This window comes from Lytechinus variegatus, chromosome 5 (genome assembly GCF_018143015.1).
Source record: "Lytechinus variegatus isolate NC3 chromosome 5, Lvar_3.0, whole genome shotgun sequence".
NCBI lineage: Eukaryota > Metazoa > Echinodermata > Echinoidea > Temnopleuroida > Toxopneustidae > Lytechinus > Lytechinus variegatus.
Window position 1 is genome coordinate 46,310,214 of NC_054744.1, and position 13,209 is coordinate 46,323,422.

Sequence of the window (13,209 nt, forward strand, 5' to 3'; positions counted from 1 at the left end):
ATGTGTGTTGTGCACAAGTGATACAATTATTTCAAATTGTAAAGCATAAGCTCACCAAATTTTTTTTTATAGGGTTCAATCTTGATTACATGTTCGGTCAGGTCATTCTGGAGAGGACGCTCTTGGACAGAAATGAATTTGACAAAACATGAGTTGTTTGAAAATAAGTGGAAGAGGGCAAAATGAACATTGACAGTTTGTAGCATATATTTCAGTCTTGTACACAAAAACAAATCCAGTATAAATGTCCAACGGTGCATAAAAACACCAATTCGGAGAGAACAAGAGAACATTTATTGGACAGAATTGGCACCCCATTTTTGGTAAATAGTCATAAAAATATCTATCTGTAGCTTTAGGGGTTTTCAATATTTGTTTAATAATCAGTTCTGATTGGGAAAACAATGCCCAATGATTATTAATGATTAAGATGCAAGGGCTCAAAATAAAAACAAGTGGAATGCCTCTGGCCGTCTCACCTGCATCACGCGGTTCAATATAGCAGCAGTGCTGACTTTGAATACTACTCTAACTCGCACAAGATGTTCAGTGATATATGGTTACTCTTATGTCCACTTTTTATGAACTAGACCAATAAACTTACAGAGATATGATGGTTATTCAACAAAAAACCCCAACATGGCCAAAGTTCATTGACCTTACATGACCTTTGACCTTGATCATGTGACCTGAAACTGGAACAGGATGTTCAGTGATACTTGATTACTCTTATGTACAAGTTTCATGAATCAGATCCATAAACTTTCAAAGTTATGATGGTAATTCAACAGATACACCCAATTCGGCTAAAGTTCATTGACCTTTGACCTTGGACATGTGACCTGAAACACGCACAGGATGTTCAGTGATACTTGGTTACTCTAATGTCCAAGTTTAACGAACTAGACCAATAAACTTTCAAAGTTATGATGGTAATTCAACAGATACCCCCGATTCGGCCAAAGTTCATTGACCCTAAATGACCTTTGACCTTAATCATGAGACCTGAAACTTGCACAAAATGTTCAGTGATGCTTGATTACTATTATGTCCAAGTTTCATGAATCAGATCCATAAACTTTCAAAGTTATGATGGGAATTCAACAGATATCCCCAATTCAGCTAAAGTTCATTGACCCTAAATGACCTTTGACCTTGATCATGTGACCTGAAACTTGCACAAAATGTTCAGTGATGCTTGATTACTATTATGTCCAAGTTTCATGAATCAGATCCATAAACTTTCAAAGTTATGATGGGAATTCAACAGATACCCCCAATTCGTCCAAAGTTCATTGACCCTAAATGACCTTTGACCTTGGTCATGTGACGTGAAACTCATGCAGGATGTTCATTGATACTTGATTAACCTTATGTCCAAGTTTCATGAACTAGGTTCATATATTTTCTAAGTTATGATGACATTTCAAAAACTTAACCTCAGGTTAAGATTTCGATGTTGATTCCTCTAACATGGTCTAAGTTCATTGACCCTAAATGACCTTTGACCTTGGTCATGTGACATGAAACTCTAATAGGATGTTCAGTAATACTTGATTAACCTTATGGCCAAGTTTCATGAACTAGGTCCATATACTTTCTAAGTTATGATGTCATTTCAAAAACTTAACCTCAGGTTAAGATTTGATGTTGACGCCGCCGCCGCCGTCGCCGCCGCCGTCGGAAAAGCGGCGCCTATAGTCTCACTTTGCTTCGCAGGTGAGACAAAAATGAAACAAGACTGTAATTTTGGCCATAAAGTGCCAGATATGGTCACTTTTGATATTTCAATTTTAAAAGATCTGTTGCATGTTCTAACAGTGCCTAACATCTTTCCATCATAGATTTGAGATAAAAGCATACAATGGTACACATTAAAGTACACATATGGATTAAAATCCGCATGTCCAAAATAAATAATTTTTCTAGAACTCTTGTTAGATATGAAAGACCTCTGGACTGTTTCATCAATACTTTTGTCTGACAAGTCAGATCTGAAAACTTTCCTTGATTTTGATTGGCTTACAAGCATTTTTACTATGGTAACTATCAGATAAAACGCCTGACAACTCTTCATAAGATGCTTCCGTCTTCTCAAATGATTTGCCAACAGAAATTAAAACTTGCCCATCAATATTGACTTTTAAACAAATATAAATCATATCTCGTCAATTTTCCATCAACTAGTAAGTAAAATGGGGCCTGTTTTTTTTCTTTTCAGATGTTTTTCTTGTTTACATTAACGTTTTTGCTGTAACTGTTTAATCACCGTTATTTCTTTTTTTGGGGGGTACCAATACGCAGAACTAAGCAGGGAACTAAGCAGGATTGGCCTTGATAGGTCTTTGCCAATCCCCAAGGTCCACTGCATATTGCATTTCCCCTTTCCTTTTCATATTGATTTTTGTATGCACTATAATATATTACCTATTCAATGGATTTGAATTTGAATATATCTTTTATGATGTACCAAAGACATTTTAGAGTATACACAGGTTGTAAAACAACATTTAAACATGAGGGAGAAGTTATAGCTAAATGAATCAATTAGCTGCATAAAATGCCCTTTATTCAGCTTTTCCCACTTTCTTTGAAAACGCTACCTTTTTCTCCCATGTACTTGGCAACTTTGAAACTTTTGCTCGCCATGCATCTGGCATCTTTATTAGATGTTATTCTGGATGCTTGTGTGTATACTCGTATTCTTATGTGGAGGCATCAAAATAGCAATCCTATACCATGAGCATTTGCAATAATACATTGCCAGGGGGGGGTCTTTCACGAAGAGTTAAGTGCGATTAGAAGTCGTGCTTAGTGTTAACACGCACATGATTATTTAACGCATTAATACCCAGTAGTGGACTCGTGAATAAAATAGCGTGGATAACCAGGGCAACAGGTGTCAATTTGGCGCACTGTGACAAAAGTGCGCATCAGCATTAGACTTTTTTAATTATACGCAGTAAAATAAGCATAATTTATACAGGAAATCTGCATAAACCATGGACTCTACCGTGGGTTTTCAAAACCACCTGTGTGAATTCGAGCCTTTGCAACTCGTTCCCATGTCTTAAAATTCATGCATGGACAATTAGCTGTTCCTATTCAATTTTATTAATCTTAACTTTAAGTCTATGGAACTCCAAATCAATTGTCAATATTTATCATATCTTCTCATGTAAACACAATCTTGTAAGATAAGAGCATTTTATGAACTTTTCTTATCAATATGCTTGTTCCATTTAGATTAGAATTTGCATATGCTGTAGTTCACAATACATCAAGTCAATTAGGAAATTGGCCATATGTGAATAAAAATTTGTTGGCATTGCAAACTCATATTACAGATAATGCACAGGGCTTGGCCATGTGGATATAAGTTTGTCAGCATTGCAGACTCAAATTACAGATGATGAACAGAGTGTATCAGAAAAAAAAGGAAAGCCAAGTTTTATGTCTTTTCTTGAGAAAAAAGTATAAATTAACCATTACCAAGAAAAAAAAATCGATGAAAATAAATAAGAATATCTCCAAAAAGAACATCTTCTTGAATAGTGTATTGACCCAGATCACATGCTAGACAAGTCTACTTGATTATAAATTGATAACAAATTGAACTTTAGAACTCTAATGCCATTTACAATTGATGAGAGAGGTTATAGTTTAATCCTAAACTCTTATATACAAACAGATATGCAAAGTTTATAACCTTTACTACATTTTACGATGGCCCAACCTTCGAGAGATTTCATTAGGTGTTCCAAGCTCTAGGTTGAAACGGTTGTAGATGGAATCATCTGACTGACCATGGAGTGGTGTGTTCGTAGGATTCAAAACAAACTCGCCTGAAAGATTAAAAAAGAAAAATCATTCAACTCTTGATACAAAAAAGGAGGAATATCCTCATGATAAATTCAGATCACTGCAAATTTATTACATGACATGTTTTTGTATTTTACAAATTTGAAAAATAAGTTTAATATATAATTTTCATGATTTTTTCCAGTACATACTTTAACAACTTGTCTAGAATTCAAGAATTATGTCCTAGTTAAAGGTCATCTTATGACTAAATAAGTCTTTAACAAATCAAATTAAGAGTCAAGAAGAATACCATATTAACAAAAACATAATGACCCAGAAAAAACTGCATTAATATTAGAGGTGATGGTGGAATACTAACGTTCAGCAGGTGTTGATTTCATTCTCTTCTCTTCTGCTGATGATCTTTTGTGACCTAAAAAAAAAGCATTGACAAGGTTCAGATTGTTTTATTTAATGACTACTGTTGGAATGCACTATTGTTGATCTTTTAATGCTATATGGACCCATGTATCAATGATCCAATCTATATTATGAAGGATTGGTTTTCTGTTTTAAAAAATTACCTTTAATTTCCATTTCTGGAAACCTGTAATTCTGTTTCAAAATTGATCTATAATGGAAATTCATTTTCATCATTTAAACTATACTCGGCTAAAAAAATATATATTCCATTTTGCAAGAGTGAATTCAATGGATTTTCACATGAAAAGTAAACTACCAAAACAAATTTTCTATTTTGATCTACTGGTATTTGAAAAAAATAAATCACTGCCCCTATTTTATTGATTGAAAACTATTTGATTTAATAAAATATTGAGTTTGTTATGTAATGCATCAAAACACTTAATGACAAAAAACAGATTTATATATCTCTTTGGAAAGTTTAATACTTTTTCTCAATTAATGCATTATAAAAATTGAGTTTTTAAGCTTCAAATTATTCAGCAGGGCCACTTGTACATCAAACAGAGAGCTTACCTTTTTTTTGGGGGGGGGGCAATTTCCCATTTGGGAGAGTGATATTCTAATCATTTTCATAAATTTTTCTTTTTTCTTGGTCCTATTTTACAGCTGATAAAAATACTCCACAAATGGAGTTCAAGAAGCAAACAAAGAAAATTTAATCAAACTCGGGATATTTAGATGACTTTTTTTTTTATTTTTCAACATTGTTATACACATTATACCAAGCATGGAATAATACCACCAAATATGCAAATGAAGGGGGCAATGATAAACATTCAGAGTATGAAACGATTCTCATATTTCCTTATGTGACATACAAAAAATTGCTCAATGAAAATTGTCAATGAAGTACTGCTTTACCTTTAATTACTGTCAAATCTACCAAGAGTTAGAGTGTAATGAATGTGGAATGGCACCAATTCTCTCATTTGCATAATCCTTGTGTAATGCATACAAATGTTTTGTGAAATTCAGGCGGGCATAAATTTGAAATGTCTTATTAACTTTCTTTTTTTTTCATTCTATTGTTAGAAGTTTCAGTGTTGTGCTTGTTTGATTTGGAGGAGGATTTAGTCTATCCTTGAATTCGTCGAGGCATAATCAAAGGATGAACCACAGGTTTCACGATTACATGCATACCAACTGTGTGTTGACATACGATGAGATTGTTCTACAAAGATACTCAATGTATTCATGACAAACTCTCCATGCATACCCTGTAGATGGCACTATACAAGTCTGGCTCTTATGCCTGATTACTAAATTGGGTTTCAAAAATAATTGATTCAACTTCACAAGGGTACTGCACAAATTCTGCTCAATCAAAATGGACAATATTTTTTACACAGGCTAGCTTCAACAATCTTTACTAAAGCACATGTCAATAATTAAGAGATTGGTTCCATCACAGAGGTGCTATAGCCCCTCACAACAATTTGTTTCAGAATCCAAAGTCACAAAATGGCAAAAGAAAGATCAATGTAAACGAGATGGGATTAAACAAACTTTCCAGATTATTACACACGTCCTTCATGGGCATGTTTAAGTGATTTGCTCAATCACAATGTCAACATCAAAATTCTAAATGACTGGAAAAATATCACATCCATACACAGATACCCGAGGGATGTCCTGGTAAGCGGGGCATAATCTGAACAGTGAACACAGTAAATGTCTGGGGGTGGCTATTTGAGATACATATTGATACACACCGTGTTCAGACATACATGTAGTGTCCACACTGATAGACCAGATAGTGAGGCTTAATGCCTATCCAAAGGCACTAGCACCCCAAGTGAGGACTGAACACGGGTCACTAGATTGCAAGACCACAGCCATCATGCCTCAATCATCCAAATTATAGTGCAATAATTGCAAACATAAAGGCCATATCACATAGTTCCATGCAGGCATTGCATCTTTGCGTGTGACTTGTGGTTGGCTATTTCTGGTACGCGCAAGTCACCAGCATTGACAGTATCTTGCATGTGACTCACACACGGTTGTCTGCAGGAGTGCAAGCAAGTCTAATTTGCATGCAGAAAAGTTTTGAACATGCTCAAAATTTTGTTGCGGTTGATTTTGTGGAAATCGTAATTCATAGTCAACAGATTCAAGGTCGTTTTTGCAGCTGTAATTAGTGAAAGTGGGGAGAAGGTTGAATGCCTACTTTCAACAAATGAGATAGGCATCTCGAAGTCCCCTCCACCTCCTCCAAATCCTCCTTGTCCCGTAGCTCCATTCCCTTCTCCCATGGAATCCATGTTGGTCACAGTTATTGATTTCCTAAAGGTAGAAAAAAATATTCAAATTTAAATTTTTATTCATTCACTTCCAAAAGAAATGAAAAAGAAAATTAGGACAACTGAGATTTCACATTGTAGAGAGAGATCTGTAAAAATCAGTTAAAATGAGGAAAGTTTGATATTTTTTAAGCATAAAAATCTGCACATACATAGATGATAGCACCTTTTCAGTTCATAACCTTAAACATTAAAATATATATAGACTCCAAAATATGGAAATTGGGTTTAAACTTTAGAAATGATAAGAAATCACATTTCGACATCTGTTAATCATTTTAGTCACAGTTAACGGGTATAATGTACACATAAAGAAGTTTATTATTTAGAAATTTATTATGAAATATAACAAAATGTATTTAAGAGAAGAAAGGTCAAGTTTGAATATATAAACTATCGTACAATTATAGTTCATCTCAGCCTACACATGGGCTTGTATCAAAAGGGTGGAGCGAACTGACAAACGATATGTGAACTCTCGTACTGTGTGTTCTAAAAAGCTAATCTTAAAATGTGCATATTGAGAAACTATAATAGAACAGAGAATAAATTAGCCTATTTTATTTGTATAGAGAAAAATAAAATGTGTTGAGAGGAAAGGTACTTTTGATTCTTGGTGTTAAATATAATGATCATAATATGGGTGTATGGATCAGTGATTCAAGTAGGCCTATGTTGCAATACTACACTTTTGTATTGTGGGTAAGGAACCTGACCAAATATAAGGCGTTGAGGTATTGAGGTGGTTCTATACAAGACTGTTTAATATTTTGTTCTGTTTTAAATATACAGTAAATATTAGACTTGTAATCTACATCAGTGAAACAAATTTAAAGTGATTGGTTAACATTGGTTTGACTTAAAAAATCTGAGCTAGAAGGTCACACTTGTCACCTGTGTCTGTGATATGTTCAAAAACTGAAGCCCAGAAAAAATTGCATTCGAAAATGATTATTTAGTGCTTCAAAAATTGAAATATAAAGTGACTGGAAACACCATCTTAATTTCATCCCATCACTTATGTGTACTATTTAGGCGTCTATAAGACGCCCATTTACGAAATTGGGTTTGCCTTGTAGTTTAAGCTTTTCATTCTCAATAATGGTTGTTTTCAGGGTTTATTAGTTCTAAAACATGCACTTGTACACATGTTTCCTCTTGGTTTGAGAATTTTTTAAATCGGCTGCTCACAAAGTTAAACAATACCTTTAAGCTTATTAAACATGATGCGTCTGAAAGGTAATTTTAAGGAAAAAATGATAGAGGGCGCTATATATAAATAAATTAAATGAAATAAACTCACCTCCTCAGAGAATCATACATCAGCTGCGACAAAAAAACATGAAAGACATTATACAGTGCGTATAATACCTGTTAACATTGTTCTGAAATATTGAAACATTTGAAAATAACAAGACCAAGATATGAAGTTGTATTTTGCTCAGTTTACAGTGTTTTACACAGATATGGTAAATTCTAGCAATATATTACATTCAGACAGGGTTTTATTACAACATTTGGGGATAAGAAACCTTATCACCTTCCTGATTTGTTTTGTGGTAATCACAAAAATTACCCGCTATCATTCTGATTTTTAATTAAATTCTAGTCATCAGGTAGTAATCACACCTTGTGTGTGCCAATACAGACATTTTTTGGACATGAATTTCCATGTAACAATTGTTACATTTGTAACAGTTGTCAAGAAGTCTGTGAGGATATTGAAGATTTTCAAGAGAAAAGATACCATTTATCATGGCACCACCATGATTTAAAACTTAGATATTATATCCTACATAGATTAAATGATTTGTCAAATAGCATAAATGTGACCAAAGATATTATAACTATGCTATTGAGACTAATTGCCGTGACGTCAATGATGGAATACCGCAATATTTCACATTTGACATCACAGATCATGCAATTTCTCGGACGCAACAGAAATTAAGGTGTGTCTACCAGGCAAGTAAATTCCGATGAGGGCATTGACTGAATGATAAATGGTCAGTCATCGCACATAGTTATACTTAAACAGGGCTCAGCAGCACAGCATGTGGATCTTGGTTCCAATTGTTGATAAATCAATGACTAGAGTGAGATTTATCCATCAATCTAACTTATCAAAAATAGGATATGAAACATATATACCACGCATTACTTTTGAAAGTGTAGAGGGAATAATTGCTCTGTTGGACTGACAATATTACTAGATTTTCCTCAGCCCACATTGCCAGACCAACCCTGGATAAATTATTCCCTCTGTACTTTCTCAAAGCCTGATATATTTTTCTACTATGGACAGACATTTATTCTCACCTGTAGCTTTTGATGCTGTCTGTTTTTCTCAACAAGTTTCTCATAAACATCATTGTATCGCTTCTTGGTTCCTTCAACTTCTCTCCGCAGTGCTAAATGATTTAATGAAATTGATCAAACATTCTTTATTATTCAGAGTTTATCTGATACTGACACGTTTTTAACTGTGATGTCTTTAATTTTTTAGTGACATTCATATGAAAATCAAGGCCCCTGGCAAATGCCAAAGTACTGTACTGCAACATCTAATGCAATAGGCAAGCACTGAAGTTGCATTTGTTTGAATTTCTGAGCCTGAAGATCTTTTATTGTTGATCAGCTAAAAAAAAATCCAACTTTAACATGGATAAATGGATAATAATAATAAAATAAAAATCATAACAACATCAAAAGAAGCAATTCATTTTGTGATGATGAAAAGAAAATTCTAATTCACAGTGTCTTTCTTTGGTCAGTTCAGGGTGCAAATAAACAATTATTTTACAAGGAATGAATTTAACTTCATTTCGGTAAATCATTATTTTATATCATTAATGTGGAAGTGATGTAATGAGCTTACCTGAAATTTGAGATTTCAAACCTGACAAGTGAATATTCAAGGAAAGAAACTTTGATACATTGACGCCATTGCAATTTATTTGGAGCGTCTTAAGTTTAACAAAGCCTTGCCTACTAACAGAACTTAATTTGATTTCCTGATCCACAGGTAAAATCTACTTAATCTGAGGACAAAATTCAAAATTGTATCTTTTCTGCCATGTTTTACTGCTTTCTCACAACCTATATTACCATGATAATTGGAAAGTTCACAAAGGATTGTTTTGAAATATCTTTAAAAAAATTTAAAATCCAAAGAAAATAACTACTGGCACATGAAGGCCTACTGATGAAGTACTGACCTAAAATCGGTACAAACAATGTTTTACAGGGATTTCTGTCATTTTTCTTGTTTTTTTTGCTATGATAGAGAAATAATTAGTGAACATTATGAATCCTACATGTTTTTGTTTCATCTTGTCTCTATGTATTTTTTTCTTCTATATGTGTTCGCATGATGAATCATGCAAAGTGAAAGGAGAGGTAATGATACCGGTAATTTCAACAAGTGTGAGGTGAATCCAACCCTCCTCCTTCAACAGGGACAAGATTTAAAGGATACTAGAGACTTCTGTTTGTGTCCTGTTGAGAAGCTGTTCACAATACTGCTCCATCTGTGTATTCCTCTCCTTTGCTTTCTTAGACACATAATCCTGATATGTTCTCTCCTGCTCTATCTGAAAATGCAACCATAGTATTTCATTGAATATTATCATTCTCCAGTGGAATAAAGGTTGGATGAATAAGATCAGACTGTATAATGAACTGAAAATGAAGGGTTTTCCTCATTTCTTCATTCAAATCTTTAGCAGATATGGTGTTTCAATTTACTTTACTTCACACATATAGTCTGTGTGCTGATATACAGTCTAAATGAAAACCAGAGTTGAACATTCTCAGCAGATTACATAGTTCTGAATTGAAGAGTTTACCTGCTTTCTACTTTCACATCTTCAGTAGGTATATACTCACTTTCATCAGATTCTTTACTTTAAACAAATCCCCTGTGTACTGAACTACATGTACATGTTAGCTGAGTTTAACATTCTCAGTAGATTACATATTTTTATGAAACTCAAGAGTTTACCTGCTAAATACATTCACATCTTCAGCAGATGCTCACTTTACTCAGACTATATACCCACTACTTTACACTTGTGCTGAACTACAGTGTAAATTAAAAGCATACATGTAGTTTAAAACTCTCAGTAGATTACATAGCTCTGAAATAAAGAGTTTAACTGCTTTCTGTATTCACATCTTCACTCATTTTCCTAAGATTCTTTACGTTATACTTATCTTGTATGTTAAACTACAGTGTATGTGAAAAGCAGAGTTGTACATTCTCAGAAGATTACATAGCTCTGAACTGAAGAGTTTACATATACCTGCTTTCTACATTTACATCTTCAGTAGATATACTCATTTTCCTAAGACACTTTACTTCACACTCATCTTGTGTGTTAAACGACAGTGTAAATTAAAAGCATACATGTAGTTGAAAATTCTCAGTAGATTACATAGCTCTGACATGAAGAGTTTAACTGCTTTCTGTATTCACATCTTCAATAGATATACTCACTTTCCTCAGGCTCTTTACTTTACACATATATTGTTTGAAACTAGTGTATATGAAAAGCAAAGTTGAGCATTCTCAGAAGATCACAGCTCTCTGGACTGAAGAGTTTACCTGCTTTCTACATTCTCATCTTCAGTAGATATACTCATTTTCCTAAGACTCTTTACTTCACACTCATCTTGTGTGTTAAACGACAGTGTAAATTAAAAGCATACATGTAGTTGAAAATTCTCGGTAGATTACATAGCTCTGACATGAAGAGTTTAACTGCTTTCAGTATTCACATCTTCAATAGATATACTCACTTTCCTCAGGCTCTTTACTTTACACATATATTGTTTTAAATTAGTGTATATGAAAAGCAAAGTTGAGTATTCTCAGAAGATTATGTAGCTCTCTGATCTGAAAAGTTTACATGCTTCCTACATTCACATCTTCAGTAGATATACTCACTCTTCTCAGACTCTGCTTTACACAAATCTATTGTGTACTGAACTACATGTTAGCCAAGTTTTACTTGCTTAGTAGAATACAAAATTCAAATTTAGTCAAGTTTGCAAACTGTACATACTAGACATGTATGAAGAGATTGCAATGTTTCTACATTCATATCTTCTTTTGATCTACATGTAGTATTTCACTTCATGTCTCCCTTCATTTCACACAATCTCAAAGCAGTCTAGTTGTACAGAACTGAGTAAAATTGAATTTACTGAAAAGAAGCTCACTCTTATTTAGCCAAGTTACTTGACAGAAAGATTTTGCCTTCTTTATACGTTCATATCTTCTATAGATTCAATATTTCAATTCAATTAAACGCAAACTGACCTTTATCATTTGAGTAATTTCCTTCATGTGGAGTTGTTTACCTCATTTCTGCATACAATTTATTTATCAAACTTTGGCTTATTAAAGGCAATTTGTCAAGTATATGTCATGTCTTTTAGCAAGAATCCTGCTATAAAAGTCACTATATCACATCATTGATGCTTTTCTGCATTCCCCACCATTTTGTCTCGCATTAAAGAAAAGCTACTTGCAGGATTCTTGTGGGCGAGACAATACTGGGACTTTTTAGGTTTGCCTCATTTTTACATAATTTAAATCTTCAATTTATCAATTTTTTCAATTCAATGTGATTCTTTTTAAGCAACGACCATGTATTGAAATGATCAAAACTGAGCTAAAGCTGTTAAATGAACAATTCACTTTGGTTTATTTTGGCTAATGACATAATAGGCTTACTAAAACTGAAGTTTGCCTCATCTACATTTTTACCTTCTGTAGATCTGATAGTTCAGGTCGCTTCCTTTAACATGATTGTTTAAACACAATTGCCATGTACTGAACTGTGCTAATTCACTTGCATAAATTTTACAGTTCATTTCAGTATCAGGACAGAGACATTAACTTATATAAAACAAAGTAAAAACGAATGTGTCTTCAGTTGTAAAATAAATCATTTGTAAATGCACACAATGAAAACTGTAAAGAGAGAGAAAGTACCTGGTAGGTCCAAAATGCAAGTGCCCTTGAGCAAACTTCTAATATGATTTCAGGTCTTTGACCAGCTAACACCATAGATTTATACTGCTCTGATGGGGACAGATCAATCCGTATAACATCAAACTTTCCAGGTAGGTTGTTATCACCTGAAGAAAAAAAATCTTAGCCATTGAAAAGAGTTTTGACGAAGAAAACATTCTGTCTTTTCATGTTTCTTAAGCCCATCCAGCAAAAACAAAGGCCCAAATTCATAAAGATGGTACATTGAGGTAATGGGAGTAATATCATTACAATAGCATCCTATTTTCTATATGAAAATCTATCAAATTTATTAATTGTTCACACATTTAAACTTCAAAGTCACAATCAAAATGAAAAATACAATCACTTCCGTTGACCAATGAGCTCAAATACTGTGCATTGCACACTTGATTAGAGACCAAAAACTTGTAGTAAGGAGCAAGGTATTGAGAAGATATACTTACATGCAGGACAAACAGCTTTCTTATTGAATTCTTTTGATCCATGCTCATCACAAAAAATATCTGATCAAGTTTGTCAAAGAAATTTCCAAGGCTTTCAGCATAAAGATGCAAAATGTATCTTGATACATGT

At 33.6% G+C, this 13,209-nt stretch overlaps 1 protein-coding gene across 1 annotated transcript; it reads right to left on the bottom strand.

Moving 5' to 3' along the window:
* Positions 1-6,301: 6,301 nt before the first annotated feature.
* Positions 6,302-13,142, bottom strand: LOC121414999 (E3 ubiquitin-protein ligase CCNB1IP1-like). The gene is made up of 7 exons (XM_041608038.1): positions 13,080-13,142; positions 12,595-12,740; positions 10,072-10,186; positions 9,472-9,492; positions 8,913-9,004; positions 7,897-7,919; positions 6,302-6,576 (listed from the first exon to the last, which is right to left on the bottom strand). Exons 2-7 carry the CDS (start codon positions 12,667-12,669, stop codon positions 6,318-6,320), a joined length of 585 nt encoding a protein of 194 aa, XP_041463972.1. The 5' UTR covers positions 12,670-12,740; positions 13,080-13,142; the 3' UTR covers positions 6,302-6,317.
* Positions 13,143-13,209: the final 67 nt, after the last annotated feature.